This window comes from Neodiprion lecontei, chromosome 2, assembly GCF_021901455.1.
Source record: "Neodiprion lecontei isolate iyNeoLeco1 chromosome 2, iyNeoLeco1.1, whole genome shotgun sequence".
In the NCBI taxonomy this organism is placed as follows: Eukaryota; Metazoa; Arthropoda; class Insecta; order Hymenoptera; family Diprionidae; genus Neodiprion; species Neodiprion lecontei.
The window spans coordinates 4217325-4234240 of record NC_060261.1 but is presented as its reverse complement, the minus strand read 5'-3'; the positions used below and the strand labels follow the sequence as shown (position 1 = coordinate 4234240).

At 38.8% G+C, this 16916-nt stretch overlaps 2 protein-coding genes across 6 annotated transcripts in view; one reads left to right on the top strand and one right to left on the bottom strand.

Moving 5' to 3' along the window:
- The window catches only part of LOC107222729 (diphosphomevalonate decarboxylase), a 33294-nt gene extending 16981 nt beyond the window's left edge, over positions 1-16313 (bottom strand). The window contains exons 1-2 of the mRNA XM_046732021.1: positions 16177-16313; positions 15807-15922 (exon numbers count right to left, since the gene is read on the bottom strand). Coding sequence (XP_046587977.1) covers positions 15807-15810 — 4 coding nt within the window. The 5' untranslated portion in view covers positions 15811-15922; positions 16177-16313. The remainder of the gene's footprint in view (positions 1-15806; positions 15923-16176) is intronic.
- LOC107222735 (carboxyl-terminal PDZ ligand of neuronal nitric oxide synthase protein) overlaps positions 1-16916 on the top strand; it is a 30413-nt gene that overhangs the window by 11408 nt on the left and 2089 nt on the right. For 3 of the 5 annotated variants that reach the window (XM_046732019.1, XM_015662226.2, XM_046732017.1), the window contains 9 exons: positions 2694-2765; positions 3682-3771; positions 3924-3982; positions 4097-4205; positions 9533-9722; positions 13394-13524; positions 14058-14243; positions 14341-14520; positions 16086-16373. In XM_046732019.1, the coding sequence (XP_046587975.1) occupies positions 2694-2765; positions 3682-3771; positions 3924-3982; positions 4097-4205; positions 9533-9722; positions 13394-13524; positions 14058-14243; positions 14341-14520; positions 16086-16373 (1305 nt within the window). Of the gene's footprint in view, positions 1-2693; positions 2766-3681; positions 3772-3923; positions 3983-4096; positions 4206-7117; positions 8525-9532; positions 9723-13393; positions 13525-14057; positions 14244-14340; positions 14521-16085; positions 16374-16916 lie in introns of those variants that run through there. The other 2 variants (XM_046732018.1, XM_046732020.1) reach the window with 2 other exon arrangements.

Below are 16916 nucleotides of genomic sequence, written 5' to 3'. Positions count from 1 at the left end.
GCCTGTTTCACCGAATTCTTCCAGTTGCTGTAACAAATGAAATTTTTCTCAGTGCGATTTTTTTGGACCACTTGAAGTTTGATTATTGCGATTACTCGTGTCGTGCAGCAAGTTGCAATATACCTGTTATGCATTAGAGAAATTCATTGTACCGTGTATCCTCACCCTCGGGACAGCGTGGGCGTTTATTCGCGTTTTATTTGACTCGCGCTTTTTAGCATATAGACGGGTTTTACGATCGCATCAAAGTGCAGTAACCCTCTCGAAAGCAGAGATCATCCGTCCGCTTGTAACACGTCCCGCAAGCGTGCGGAGAGCGACTACATTTTTTCCAAGGAAACGATCAATTTTTTTTTTTATTTATTTATTTATTTATTTCCCTTCTCATCCTCGCCGCGATATTTACAGAACAATTACTACCGCACGGCATTATATACATATTTATATGCGCGGGTATTGTACGGTTGGAAATATAATGGCTCTTTGTTTATTTATTATTATTTCTCTCTCTCTCTTTCTCTTTCTCTCGGCGAGTTACAAGCTGGACGAAATTATTCTACCTTGTATTATACGCCGTGTCACGCAAAGCACAAAATTCAATGGAGAAATTATTTTTGGCGATAGATTGCTTTTTTAAAATTTTTATGCTAGATTTATGTACTATACAGGTATTATACTTATAGATACGATATTATATGTATAATGATAATAATACCGTTTAATTAGTAGTGAATATGTAAAATTGAGTGTATGTAAATTTGTTGATTGACGAAATTTTCATATATTTACATATACGAATAGGCTGATCATGTAATTCAATTTTTTGACAGAAAAAATGAAAAGGGAGAGAAGAAACGCGATTGTAATTTGGCAAATTCAATAAGTACGCGAGGGCTGCGAAGAATGAATATTTATAAAACAACTTCTGTATAAAATTAGGGCGTTAATAAATAGCCGTGCCAATTAAAACGGTATTGAGTTAAATAAACTTTTTCGTTTATAGGTACATATGTATAAATCGAATTGAAGAGCGTATTCCAGCGATGGCAAAAAGCTAAAAATAATCGAACACGACTCGATTGAATCGGTAAAAATTAATCGCTTATTCGATTATTTCGTATATTTTTTTTTTTTTTATTTTAACCGTGCATTTGAAACCAAAATTTCGTAAATTTCATTACGTAGTCTTGATAACGGAAAAGTTTTTTGATACTTTGTACTTTCTTTCAAAATGTTTTTCAATTTCAGGTGAAAACATTCGTTTATCTTTCACTTGTTGTATCAAATAGGTGTAATTATTAAGTGAGACAATGATAATAATCGACACTCTAATCGCATAAAATTGATATTGTATCGCGTTGTTAACGGGAGTAAAAAACCAAAAACCGATCGCGAGGTAAAATAATCGATTATACTCGATTAATCGGGAATAAGTAATCGAATTCGTGAAATTGTACGACCGATCATTGATCGACTCGTAACACCGACACTTTTCGATCATTTCCCACACCTTTATACAATACGTGTACGCGTGTACGATACACGTGAATGAAACGACGATGCGACGGATGAGATCGCGGCTCGGAAATAAACTTTTAATTCTCTCCTCCTCGTCTTCCGTGAAACGGAGCGATAAATTATTATACCCACGCGGTATTGAAAATCCGTTCCCTCCTTCGTCGTATATTCGTTTACATTGAGAAAAATTTCATTTCTTACAGCGACTAGAAAAATTGAGTGAAACAGGTATCGTTAAAAAAAAAATTTCTCTCATTGCCAGTGCATGCAGCAAGTAATCAGCGATAAATACAATCATCAATTCCCGTGCGAATTCAACGCGCACAAAGGCGATTCAAAAAACCTGCCTGAAAACCGATTCGAGAGATTGTTTTTTTTTTTTTTTTTCCTTCATTCTCACGGATTTATTTATCGTCACGTACATCGTTGGACGGATCATCGGGTCTTCCTTACACATTGACCAGGGCACTAAATATGAATTTTGCAAACTGTGTAGGAGGCATCGCGTCACTTGTTTCATAGTTCGCGGTTAAACTAGCGACTCGCCTATTTCCATCGGCTACGGAACGGTGGATTACATTATACATGTATCATACACGCGTATATATGTATACACACCCAGAAAACTACGTGCACCTGCAAATCTGGGACAAGAGTATCGCTATTATGTCGCATGCAAGCATTATTATTATATATGTATATATTATCTAAACGCGGATCGAGACAAAAGTTCGTAAACTTGAATTCTGTGCCGGGTGTAAAATTAGTGTCTAATGCGTTGTAAATTGTTCGCGAAATATTTCGCGGAGAGAAAGAAGGAAGGAAAAAAAAAAACAGAAATAAAAGTTACACCGCGAGGTAAATCTTTCGAGTTTACTTTTCGCGAGTTTTATTCCACGATCCAGGGCAGGTTTTAATATTATTTAAATTATTCTCGGAACAATAATTACAAAGACTTATTCTTGTCGTCTCCCTTCTTGTTTATTGTGATAAATATTTCTTGCACGAATAACGGAATAACTGACACGCGGAAATTATTACAGCGTTTAATAACGCGCAACCTCGTTGGTCCGATTCGCGATATAAACGATTATCTGCGAATATATCCTAGCTGTAAAATTATAAAAAAAACAGTTTTTTGATCAACGATCTGCGCTTCGTTTCTCACGTTACAGTTCATCGGGTCCCTCGAAGTACCGAGGCCAACGAGCAGAGTGGAGATCGTGGCGGCGATGCGCAGGATCCGGGTAAGCCGCTCGATTTTTCTTTTCCAATTAACAAACTCAATACCGAGGTAATTAAACTTCGAATAATACCTTGGCAGGTACCTGCAGTCGGCTGTAATATTCCACCTTTGTACGGAGACGATTATCTCTTAGCTTTTCCTCATTTTCTTCAGGCAATTTAAACTTATCGCTGTCATTCTTGTCCTAAAGAATTTTATTCACGACTCGATCGTAATTCATTATTATTTTTTTCTTTTCTTTCTTTTTTTTACCCCTGAAAAGTGGGACGAAAGTAGCATATTATTCCCTTTTTACTTTATTCCCTCGTCTATGGGGGAGAAAAAAAAAACCAACACTTTTCTCCCGCATTTATGAGGGAAATATGACCTCATATTTCCCGCAAATTAATTTTTCAGTTTGAACGTTTCTCTCTATTTCTTTTTCATTTTGAATCACATTTCTCTGTGCTTTGTTATAAACTTTCAATGATATTACAGCTTTCAGACTGATAGATCATAGTTACACGTAAAAGGAAGGCACTTTTAAGGTCGTATCGGACGGATATTCCCAATCAAAAGTGTGTCTCGGTGAGAGTATTGAACACTTCGCGATGAAATAAAAATCTGAAAAACAAATTTCACTAGAGATTTGTTGAAGAATCCTTTGTTTCAGCAATTTATTAACAATCTTGTGGCATTATAATTATTCGAAACAAATTATTTTATCAACTTGGTTATGACTGATTTATTTCAGATTTATATCTCATCGCGAATCGTTCAATATTCTCACCGAGACTCACTTTTGGTCGAGAATATACATCCCATAAGACTTCAAGTCAACAATGTGGCCATTGTCGAGTCGGGAATAAAGTCGATTATTCCCTTGTTACGTAATGTATTATTCTATTACAAACCAATGTTTCTTGGTTCTAACGCAGTACGAGTTCAAAGCTAAAGGAATCAAGAAGAAAAAAGTGACACTTGAGGTCTCCGTCGACGGTCTGAAAGTTACCCTCAGAAAGAAGAAGGTTCGTTTTAATTGCGGTTAATTTTATTGTAAAAATCGTCGTGACATTCGGGCGACAGTGATAAATAATAACGAAATCGACCTAAGAAATGAATTTACGAAACAGCGTCTGCGGTGCGTTTGATAATTTATCGAATCTGTCAATTTTCGCAGAAGAAACAGCAATGGATGGACGAGAACAAAATTTTCCTCATGAATCATCCGATTTACAGGTGAGTTGAAGAATATCTCGGATCCTTGCTCCAGTTTCTACCAAATAATTTTTCACCTCCACTAATCCTCGCTTTCCTTTCAATCGTGCAAATCGTTTAAATTTTTTTTTTCAGGATATTTTACGTATCTCACGATAGTCACGATTTGAAAATATTCAGCTACATTGCCCGGGATGGAAACAGCAACTCTTTCAAATGCAACGTCTTCAAGTCGAGCAAAAAGGTGAGCGAAATATATTCTTCCGTTCGTACGTATGCAATATTATATTATCACAAAATCGCGAGAAACAGTGAATTACGAAAAAGTGAACGATCGATCGATCGGCGATCATCTGCAGTTTTGCAAAAATTTTCAACGACTTCAAACGACGTTATCCGGACAAGAAAAATGATTTCGCATCCTTTAATATTCCCCGCGTTACGGTTAAGCGAATTTTTCCGCATCTGATCCGCAGCAGACGAATTTCAATTTATATACGACGTTACCCGGACGTACGTAAAGAAACTTAAAAAAAATAAATAAAAAAAAAAAACAAAAAACAGCAACCAGCTACGTTATTCTTTTACCCGGACACGCCGCGGTGAATATTTTCGCCTGCGCGTCGCTGATCGTAAAATTATTTGATATTTAAAAACTTGAGCGACGCAAGACGGAGTAATTGCGTGTCAATTAATTAATACATCGTTAAATTACGCACGAGCGATTCGCAAAGTATAATAATACGTAATTGTACGCATTTATTGGAAAGTACAACGACTTGAGACGAACTTCGGCTTTCTATCGTGCGAATAAATTCGCAAAACTAACGTATAACGCGACATATTTCTATGATATACAACGGTTATAAATAACGACGTGTATTTCCGTCATACTCGTGAGATTAGCGTGGATACACGCACGAAGTATACATCTATCTGTACGCATATAGGTGTATATTACTTTGAAACGACGAGTCTCGGTGCGTTGCAGCGCCTATTTACGCGCCGGATTAGTGACGTAGTTTAACACGTGCAGCTGCAGCAGAAAATGCAACCTTGCCAAAATAAAGTGAAAAAATACAAGTAAAACGCTCCCCTCGTCACGTTCCGCAGCGTCGGACGAACTTTGAGGTATTATTTTACCGTTTGTACAAATATACCTGCGCTGGGAAAAATTTCATTTTTTACAGCGACTAGAAAAATTTAGTGAAACAGGTATCGTTGAAAAAAAAGTTTGTATTAAACGTGTAAATAATATAAAAGTAAAATTTTTATTTTACTGACGACTATTTTTTTTTATTTATTTTTTTTTTTTCTCACTCCTTTTCCACGCCGTAAATCAAACGACTGTAGCTGCGAAACGGAGTTTGAACAAAACATTTCCCGTGTATGTAACACGATGCATAATCTGGTATATTGTAACAACATTAACATCGCGTGGGTGTAATTTCTCCAGCATGAATGTGAAAACGAAGTGGGTACGTAATTTGTACATGTTTTATAGGCTTGAATTTATACTCTATGGGCTGTAATAGATTATATTATCGGTATATATCAACAGTTATATAAACACGTGCCAAGTCTATAAGATGAGTAAATATTTACTCACGCAAATCGATAAATATATCGGCAGTTAATAACAATGTTATATCGACTTGGCAAAATTTTTTGCAAATCGCTTTATGTTTTATCCAACAACTTTGTAATATCTTGACCGTTTGAGTTAAACATTATCGCGCTGAGTCCATTTTTATAACAAGGTAGTATCGTATGAGTTTTGAGGTCGTTGATTACGAATCCGAAATCAGATTTCAAAAATTCAAAATGGCGGATCCAATATGGCGGACGAAAATTTCAAATTTCATCGAATATGGTCAATAAGCTCTATGCAGGGATTTTCGGTCTCGCTGATTGGATTCGCCGTACTGAATTTTCAAAATCTGATTTCAAATTCGTAATCAGCGACCCCAAAAACTCCTGGACAGAATTTTTTCCCCGGGTTCGATCGAGTTAGAAATTTTCGTCCGCCATATTGGATCTGCCATCTTGAGTTTTGAAAACCGGATTTCAGGTTCGTAATCAGTGATCCCAAAAGCTTACAATTTATGTAAAACATGTATACCTGTAGAAGAATAACACTAACTTTATCGAAAATGAATCGTTCCTTTAATTTTCAAAGAAACATGTTTTCAAAGTTCTTTAAATCTACAAAAATAGGATATAAAATACGTCGTGAGAATACTTGCCAACATGACGCAAAGGGTTAAATCATACATCCGAACGGGTGCTTGGTAATACAAGAAAATATTGATATTACGGACAAATGTCGATTCGTATAACTTAAACACCCTAGAGTGAACCAAATTTGTGTATACATATTTTTCATCGTTCGTTTCGCGAATCATTCTGACTTCCGACTGCGTGAAATTTTTCTGTTACGCGTATAAAGTATAAACAATATGTTTGAGAAAAATTTCCGCATCCAAAGTTGTAAGGCAAGAATATCGCGGAAGAAAAAATAATCATAAAGTTTATTATACTCAAGTTAGTCTGATACATATATATACATACATATCACAGATCCGGAAGAGGATTGTGTAATATATATATATATATATAAAAAAAATAAAAATATTGATTATCCGGACGATTCGTACAATGTATTATACACACGACGTGCAATAAAGTCGGGAATGAATCCCATCACTCGCTGTTATAGACCTCTCCGTGGTCCATTAGAACGACGATCACGGCTTCCGCAAAATAAAAAAAAATAAAAAAATGATGTTCGCAGGCAGATATTATATCGGCCAGAAACGAGAGGCTGATCCCAGTTTCAGTGTAAATAAATTCTGACGAACTACGAAACAAGAGGCTTGGTTACTGCGGTGGCGGAGGGCCGAGTATAGTTATTAAAATAGATCGTATAGTCTGGCGGAATGGATGCGGGAGAGAGAGAAAAAGAGAAAGAGAGAGAGAGAAACGGGCGGTTTAGTTTTTCGACGATCCGAGAAGAAGAAGAAGAAGAAGAAGAAGGGGAGGCGCGGGGAGTATCGTTGGAAAATTTGTCGAAACGATATACGTTCTGCGGCTCTGCTGCATGGCAGCTCCTAAGGAGATCAGCCAGATATTCATATAAGAAGGAGAACAGAGGCGAGCTGTCGAGTCGCGGCTCGGACTCAGTTGCGATTCGCCGATCCGTCCGCCGAGCAACGCGGGCTCCGCTAAAGATCCCCGAATTCGCAATTTTGCAATTTTGAAAATTTCGCAGTAAAAGTAATCTGTACAGTGTCTCGTCGTCAAACACGGAGGATAATAATTGTACCTATATTTTAACAAAGGTTTCCCACCCACGTTCACTTTAGTGTTCTGACAGAGACGGATCGTGAATTTTGAAAAAAATTTCGCAAGTGCGGTTCGTTTTTGTCAAAATTTTTTTCTTTTTCGTACCCGAAAATTTTCTTCTGTCACATGCACGAATAATGTTTTTTTCTTTTTTTTTTTTTCCTTCATATCGTTGTACAATTGCACCGATAATAATTTACAACCGGTGACGATGAGTTACAATTTGTTTATTTGCCCGAAAAAGGTGAAAGTTTAATTTACACGCATGCGGTTTTCTGTTAATAATGCAGTGGGTATCGCTTAGATACTACATGTACGTTATATGCTAGAAAAAATTCTGCGGCGTGTGTAATGTAGGTATAAGATGTGTCGATTGATTGATCGACGACGACGACGATGATGACGATGATGATGATGATGATGATGATGATGATGATGATGATGCGTGATTTTGATCGGATTCTTAACTCGCCAGGAGTATCGCGCTTCTTGTCAAAACAACATCCGCCAGTATATACAACCTGTACCAACGCTAAAAACACCACCGCCACCTCTTATCTTCGACATAATTATCATTATTGTTAATATTGTTGTTACTATTATACCGTATACGAGTGTTTTCCGGTTGTACAGTGAAAGAGACACTCCGAGAGTTCGTACCTATCTCGATTCTACGTATAATAAACAATCATGTACATTATGCAACGATACGTTCTGTACGTGGCGAATAATGACAGGTGGTTAAAACGTGCGTATAATTAAAGTGCCGAATTTGAATCGTACAACATGCGTGAGGAAGAGTCGTAGTTTCAAATTAAACATCATTCTGTACAATAGAAGGTGGAAAAATTGGGATAGGAAATTTGTTTACCGGACGATAATTTTCGCGCTTTTATAATCGACGCTTCGAATTTCGGGGGTGGGATAATAAAGCGGTTAAAAACGATGCTGAAGGGATACGGTAATAAGGCGAGCACGGCCTCGGGTGCTGGGGATTTACCCTCGCCGGGAAGCGCGAGTTCCGGTGGCAGTCCGAGCCCCGGAAGTCCTGGATACGAGACGGTTAGACCGCGGAAGAAATTATCCTTCAAGGAGCCAGAGATATTTGGATATTGTATGAAACTGAGAAAGCACGGATTCAGACCGAAATCCGTACGGCAGTTCAGCGTTGACGAACAACCGTTCGAGGAGGAAAACGACGACGTCGAAGAGCTCGAGGTGAATTATTTACCCGGGCGACATGATCGATCGCCGATCGACGATTATCATTTTTATCATTTTCACGTTACGGTAATAAATTTGCGTTATCTCGTCGATCTCGCCTTGCGGAAAATTCGAGTCGTTTAAAGTGCAGTTTTCTTTCTTTTTTTTTTCTCTCTCTTTCGGAAGAAGAATAATAATTTACGTCACTCCGTAGCATTTTCTTCTTTTCTCGACAGCTCTGCATCTGTCTTTCTTCTCCGTCGACGTTTTTTTTTTTTTTTTTTTTTTTTCCCTGAAAATACTTTCCGTTCTTATACTTTTAACGATACAGCGATTGTCGAATTTATTTTTAGGAGCACTTGCATAAACCGCGTGTGTACATCATTGCGTGTATATATTAAACCCGTGTATTATACACGATCAGGCTTAAACGCGTTAGTCGTTGTGTGTTTTTCTTTTTCTTCTTCTTCTTCTTCTTCTTTCTTTCTCTCTCTCTCTCTCTCTCTCTCTCTCTCTCTCTCTCTCTCTCTCTCTCTCTCCTTCTCACTTTCTTTTCATCCCTACAAACACGAGTTGGCAAATTTGAGTTTATTTTTAATCGAGACAAACATTCGACATTCTGCCCAACGAACTAACAAGTATAAATAAAGCTAAGAATAAGCGATTCATTTATAATACCTATGTTTATCCGATCGCGATGTTAAAAAGTTATTCCAGAATGTTGAATAATTACAATTCTTTATAAATCATCGTAGACGAAAATATAGTAGATTTGTAATTCGAAAGAGGAAACAAGAAAGAAAGAAAAAAAAATAGAAACAAAAATTCGACGTCGCGTTTCAGTTTTTTTTTTTTTTTAAATTCTCCGTCCGTTGCAATATTTGCCTGCAGAAAAGAAAACCCGCGATAATAAGAAAAAAACAAAGAAAAAAAAGGCCCGTTAAAGTATTCCGAATTCGTTATATTTCCGGAGTAAATAACGCAGGTTAAAATTCCCGTTTTAAATTCCGAATTAAACTTCAGAGCCAGGCGATGAGGGTGGTTAGAACTGTCGGTCAGGCTTTCGAGGTTTGCCACAAACTCAGTCTCAACTCGGCCCCGGAGGATCGTGACAGGGGAAGGGATCCTCTTCACCAGGACGACGATTACGATCAGGATCAGGACGAAACAGCGAGCGATCGACCGCCGCCGACTCCTCCGCCGCTTCACAAAGGTAAGTCGTCCTTTCCCGGATAAAAATACCATTATTAACCCTTTCGGTCACAGAAGCCACCATAGTGCCATCCTTTGTTTTTTTCTTACATTTTATATTCCAAGCAAAATCCTGAATTTTTATTTCCATTTTCAGGTGAAAAAAAAAATATATATATATATTTAAACTTTGAGTGAATCCGCAATTGTTTACAATTTTTTATAAATAATTATATGGAAATAGAATGTAATAAATGTGTGTAGGAATGTATACTAAAAACGCTTGGAATTCATTGGTCGCCAAACAGTGATCTCGAAAACGGCCATTAGAGTTACAAAATTCAATGCTTGGGGGTAGTTTTCACCCCCCATGGGGGTGCGTATAGATAGTATCGGACTTTGCACCTATTCTCGGCCTAAAATCGTACCGTCTAAAAATAAATATCCATATATATCTCCTTCAGGAAGACTGTCTAAAACAACGTTGATAATTAACCCCGTTTTCGCCCCATTTTAGGGGTTAATTTTAGTGTTATTAAATTTTTCACATTAGACTCGCGTTCGGCGTCGAAAACAAAACACACAAGAAACGTATAATCGCTCTTCCGGGCTCAAAAAAAAAAAACCTCAATTGCGTGACTGAAAGGGTTAAACTGACACATAATTAAACCTTGTTATAATTTCACCGGGCAGAACAAAGTCCCGACAAGAATCGTGGCACGTGGATTCGTTTAGCAAGTGGGTAAATCATCGGGAAATTTTTATCACACACCATAATCCCTGCGCCCTCGTAATTTTCGTGACGAGCATAAAACTGCAGAAGGAAACGGGGCAAGGCTTTAAGGGTTGGTTAAATTTGAGCCGACGACTCGCGAGGCTGAAAAGCCGAGCGGATCTTTTAGTCCCTTTAAACTCTGACACGACCTTGCTCCCTTGGCTTCCGATCAGACTTTGAAGGGGTCGGAAGCTCAGGGATCAGAGATTATCGAGGTCACGTTAACCCCGATAAGCTTTAAGAGGATGCGATGCGGTAGGTTTCCCTAAAAAGTCTGACGTTCTGCGCGGATTCGCATCCGATCAGCGGGGATGTCATTTTTTTTTTTTTTTTTCCTCTTTCATCAAACGTGTAGCATAAACGCGTGCAGACTGATTTCACGAAGAAATCGAGTTCAAAGAGTTGACTAGTTGTATACATAGTTTACATAGAAGTAAATCAATCGCTCTTGTAGAATATTGAAAGAAAATAATAATAATAATAATAACAACAACAAAAATAATGATAATAATAATGAAATACACGAAGAGACGCGATGAAACTTTTCCCTCGCTCTCTCTCTCGTTCTTATAAAATATCTTTTCTAAATCTATCGCACGCCTTCAATCTGATACAGATCGATTTGGACCCGGATTACACGTTTGAAGAAGAAAAAAAAACTAAAAAAAAAAAACAACGATTCAATTTCCACTAAAAGAAACTAGCGAAAAGAGGAATCGTTTCACGTATTTATATATGTGTATATAAACGCGCGCGTGGCACTCGGAAGCAATCAGCTGCCTAGATAGGGAGGGACGCGGAAATGAGTTCCGCCCTTCGAAATAGGGGGCAATTCAATAGAGTCGGTATAGCTGTATGTATACACCTGTATATATATATATATGTGTGTGTGTGTGTATCGTATATATCGTGGTCCATCTCGAGGCACGTAATCGGACTGTCATCTCGTCTGCGAGTTGAAAATAGACCGGCGCATGCATTATGATATGCAGCGTCACGATTGATCTCGTCTTGTGTCGGTAAATACGCATGCGAATATGTATTATACGTTATTGTTGTTGTTGTTATTACAAATTTTGTATACACATGTACGTATGATATTATATTACATAATTGCCGTGGGATTTCAAAGCCTTCGGTAGAGACGCGTAAGCGGTGTAAAAAAGACGCGTGATATCCTAAAGTTCAAACGGGAGAGGCTGCTAAAATCCAATAGATCTTAGCGACCGGCTGCCGCGCCGGGTTTACGTTGAGCTATTATAGACTGTCGACAACGGCTTTTTGTGTAGCCTGAATATTTTTATATTTAAACCGGTTGAACGTTGTCGCAATTCGTGTAAATTACATCAGTTATTTACTTATAGTATATATGCGTATATATGTATATGTATATATATACTTTTTGAAGAAAATTTGATAGATTGACATTTATGTAGAATACATATACCGGGACAATCTCTTGAAACTTGAAAATCAACCGCGCATGCGTCAAACAATTCAATCTCATTGGTCGGCAAAATCTTCCCGCAACGATATTCTTGTCCGCGACGCAGGCGGGCCAACCTACGCAAAATGTGTACGTTTGAATTTTCAAAGAGCATAAGCATTAAATTCCGACCGTTCTTTGAAGAATCAACTTTCCGATCCGATAAAAAATGCTTCCCAAACCTTTCCGAGTCACTGCCTCAATTATTCGAGATTCTAACCTCGGAAATTCGTATCAACCACATCTCCGGCGGAAAGAGTTTGACAGCTGAAACTCGGGTTGGCCAGCCTGCACGAACAGCCGATAAAATTCGCGCATGCGCGGTTGATTTTCAAGTTTCAAAAGATTGTCCCGGTATGTGTATCAAGGATTTGAAAAATCTAGAGAAAATGCGAAGTGAACGTTTTCTTTTCTTTTATTTTCTTTTTGATCTGTTTTCGTACATGTGGTGTAGTTAACGACGGAGATGATTCGTGTTGGAGGAAATTTATAGCCAGTCTTTTTAATCAATCTCAAGTTTAGACTAGCTATATTACATGATATAACTACGTTAATCCCATGGTTTTCGCCAAAATTTCGCAATGCGTACCTTTACATCAGTGATAATCGAGATAAACGAGGGAACATAATTGTCCCGGGGTTTAATCCGCGACCTACCATAAATCATGCAGTCGTCCCAAAACCGTGTTAATGACGGTAGAGAATTTTCGGTGCTTGTCTGATAACTAATAACCGCCTTAACGCCGGGCTATCCGTGAATTAAACCCTGCATACCTGCGAAGTGGGCGTAATTGTTACAACGACGAAGCTTCCACTATTCGCGTATCTAAAAGGGGTATGAATTTGGTATAACAAGCTCATCGTGAAAGCGTAAGACGGAGTTAACAAGTTCCCCGAAAATATAGAGAAATATTTTCTGGTTTTGATCGGATGCAGGCACTTGTAACAGAGCTTTATTTAATGGGTCGAAAATAGCTGATTTTTTCGACAGTTTTTCGTTTAAAAATATGAAGATTTCATAAAAAAAAAACCAAAGCTTTCACAGATATTGTGTCCAAATTTGAGATGGATAGCTTGAAAACTCTTCCTTTGAGTGTTTACATCGTTTTGAAAAATCACGTTTCGAGAAAACCGTTAGAAAAAAATGTAAAAAAATTGAAATAAACCTTTAGGAATTTATTTTCTGTACCGCGTGAGTGCTTTGATTTGAGAAAAAAAAAATTAGACTGTTCACCGTGTTTTAACTATTGAGAAAAAAATTGCGAAAATCAGCTATTTTTCGACTTTTGACACTAGCATGATCCCTTCAACAGTAACTTGCACCACATTTTCTTTTGTAACCATTTCACTCTAATGTTCTGGTGACTATGTAATATATTGAATAATGAAATTTCTCTCAGTATTGCTGGTAATTTTAATCCGGTTATTTCAGAAATTTCGTTACTCGCCCCGCCGATAGACGCCGAGGATTCTGCGCCCGATATTACAACCTCTTGCCTGTCGAGATCCCAGGATGCACCCGTCGTCACAGCTTCAACAACACCCGTCAGACAATCGCCGTCGGCAAGTTGACTAAAACTATGTTTCATTGTGCACTTACGCCGAGTGTTAATCGCTAACGGATTATTGCTCAGTGTCAAGTAATACAAAAATCTAGGAAACAAACGCAGAAAATTGATCAAGTCATTATTTTTTCACCGAATTTGAGTATGCGAAAAGCGTTCACAGTTTTATAGCAATCAATATTTTGGAATTTCAACGTAAAGTTAAAAAACATTTGTCAATCAATGTAACAATTAAGTTTCAAGTTTGTAACGTAAACGTGACGATGAATTTCGATCTACACGATCGTTTGATATTCAGTAATGCTTGATAAATGAAAAAATGATCACATTGTACAGAAGTGAACGATTTTAAAAGTCGGTCTAAAGTCAATATATGTAAACATGAACCTCGTGAGTATAAAAAATTTTGGGTAATCACATTTTCGTCCGATTAATCGGTAGATAATTTGCGCAACAAGACTTGTCCGAAACTCGGTTACCCGGTAACTCCGCTTCACGAATTAAAAATGAAAACCTGGTGTCCTTCCTCAGCAAGCGACGATGGTATCCGATTGCGGGTTGCTTGTCGGAGGAGAGCTGACCGCCTTGAAGCACGAGATCCAACTCCTCAGGGAGCGTCTGGAGCAACAGAGCCAGCAAACACGAGCGGCGGTTTCCCACGCCCGACTCCTTCAGGATCAGCTAGCAGCCGAAACGGCAGCTCGAGTGGAAGCCCAGGTAAAGATCCGAGCTTATAAAAAGCGCAGTCGGTATTGTAGGTGTTGATTTATCGATCGCGGGTAATGAATTCGAGTAATCGGCTCGCTCCTCGCAGACGCGGACGCACCAGCTCCTCGTTCAGAACAAGGAACTCCTCGAGCACATCGGCGCCCTGGTTGGACACCTTCGGGAGCAGGAACGCGGGGGTGGCCACGGGACTGCCGGGCCCCAAGCGGTCCCCGGGGCCCCGATGTCGGCGACGACGACCGTCCCTGACCTCTCGACCCTCGGCCAGGTAACGCTCTACCCATTTCCATGACACCCGTCTGCCTGACTCTGTCTGTCTGCCTGCCTGTCTGCCTGCCTGCCTGCCTGCCTGCCTGCCCATGTCGGAGTTGCGTTTTACATCCACCGATAATAATTCATTCATTAATCAACCCCAATAATTAATATTACATGTGTAACATGACGTAGTGATAGTTTTGTTGTACGCATTTTTATACTTTTATATCATACTAATTGTAAGTACTATTACTGCTACCAGTACGGTACGTCTAAGCATACTGTACAGGTATGCATACCATACGAGTAACTATAATAGTAATAATAGTAATAATAATAATAATAATAATAATAATAATTAAAAATTTTTGTACCGATTTTTAATCTGTGTTTTCATTGTTCATCGATAACCGTTCTGCTCCTCATTTTTACGCGATTTAGTTTTTTCGTCAAAGAGACGAAATCATCTTTGTCGGTATATTCATCGTCATTCAGGATATGAAGAAGGGTTTCAAAGAGAAAGAAATTTTTTTTAATTTAACAAACTCGCATGGCATCTTTTGTGGAAAGCGTTTCGTGGAGCTACGTTATTTCCGTTATTATTCCTGGCTATTATTCTCGCTGCTAACGAGTTGCCGGTATTATATATTTACAAGTTCCATTTCAGCTGCTCGAACTTTGTTCTAACAAACTCTGGAGAGCGAGCAAGGTGAACTTTTATCGCGGGAAAAGAAAAGGAAAAAAGCTCGAGGCCCTGATTTCTCAGACAGTACTTTTTTTTTATTCTCCACTTTCTTCTTTGCTTTTCTCCGATAGAGAAAGACACTTGTGGGACGCCGTATACTTGACGAAGAGTTCGACGGTTTTCTTTAGGTAAACTGTAAGTTTTTATAAACGACGACCCGAGAAGACTGTTAACAAAAGCGCTCCCGTGACGTTGGAAAGATATTGGAATTTTAAATTTCCAGGTAGAATTGAGGCCACAGTGCTCAATCTTATACATAAATATACCTCAACCCACTCTCGACGTTTCTAGAATAACGTTTTTGCAAGAATAAGAACCCACGAACTTCAGCCAACAAGTGCGCAACGGATTTTTAAGGACCGGGAATTGAAACGTTCCGCGAAAAGAAATTAGTGACAGGAAAAGAAAGGGTTCCAGCGGAAAATAGAAGGCAACGAATCGCTGGAATGGTGTAGTTGCGTAGTGTCCGAACTTTTCACGATTTCCATTGCTGTTGTTTCGCTTGAATGTTACTCCTCTCTCTTCTAACGCTCCAAGTAATTGATAATGCATACCCATGTAATCGTTCCTACGTGATGTTGAAACACTAAATTGCTGATCCGCAACAATAATACTGAGTGGCAGTGTGTTCGTCTCTTACTCGGCAGGTCTTCTCCAGGGATTTTGGATTCTGTGCAACCAACAGATGCTAGGTAACGCCAAATATCTTTTAATGAAGTTTTTATAGTAGAAAAATTAAGAGCAATGGTTCCCATAGTTGTGACTAAAATCACCAGAATTAAATCCACCCGCGGAATTGAGGCGAGTATTGAACCCCGTATTTTGTCAAGCAGTCTCATCGAGCCGGGGCTCCGAGTTCACCCTGGGAGTTGGACCCACCTTCGTTCGCTTTCTACTCTTACCCAACGGAGGCAATTTACTCACCAAACGCGACCGCCGTCCTCGGTAGCCAGGGGTTCAACTCCTCCAACGAACAGCTCCACTTCCAAACACAGCTCCTCGAACGCCTCCACAACATTAGTCCCTATCAACCTCAGCCACAACGATCGCCCTACGCTACGCCTTCACCTTATCCCATGGGAACCGGTCTGCTTCTACCGCCAAACAACACGAGACAGACGGTGAGTTACTATACCTAAAGAACAAAAAGAAAATGAAAAAATGTTAACTCAGCAACCAGAAAATGTAGTTTCGAAAATTAAAATTATACACTACAAGATGCTTACAATTGTTAATAACATCTGTTCTCGTGACGCCAAGAATATTTGAACCATTATTGTAACCATGATCATTTTTTACTAAAATCTTCCGTCAACCGTGACAATGCATGGAATTTCTCTGCAAAAAACGATTCAACCTCATAAGTAAATAAGCAATAATAATTCTGGATACAGGTTCCGTTACCGACACTCAGCCAAGACACAAACCTTTTTTCAGAATATTCGAGGATGGGAAATATCCCGCTCTATCTGACTTTGTCGATCATCGGATCATTCCGAGGACTTTTACCTGAAGACGGTTTAAACTTTGTTAAGACGGAGCAAATTGTCAGTAAGGTACAGCCTCGAAGTGATCCCCGATTATCGGTAAAATTAACCGGAATAGGGATGTCCCCCAGCCTAAAACACTCTAAAAGGTTTGTGTCTTGGCTAAGTGTCGGTAAC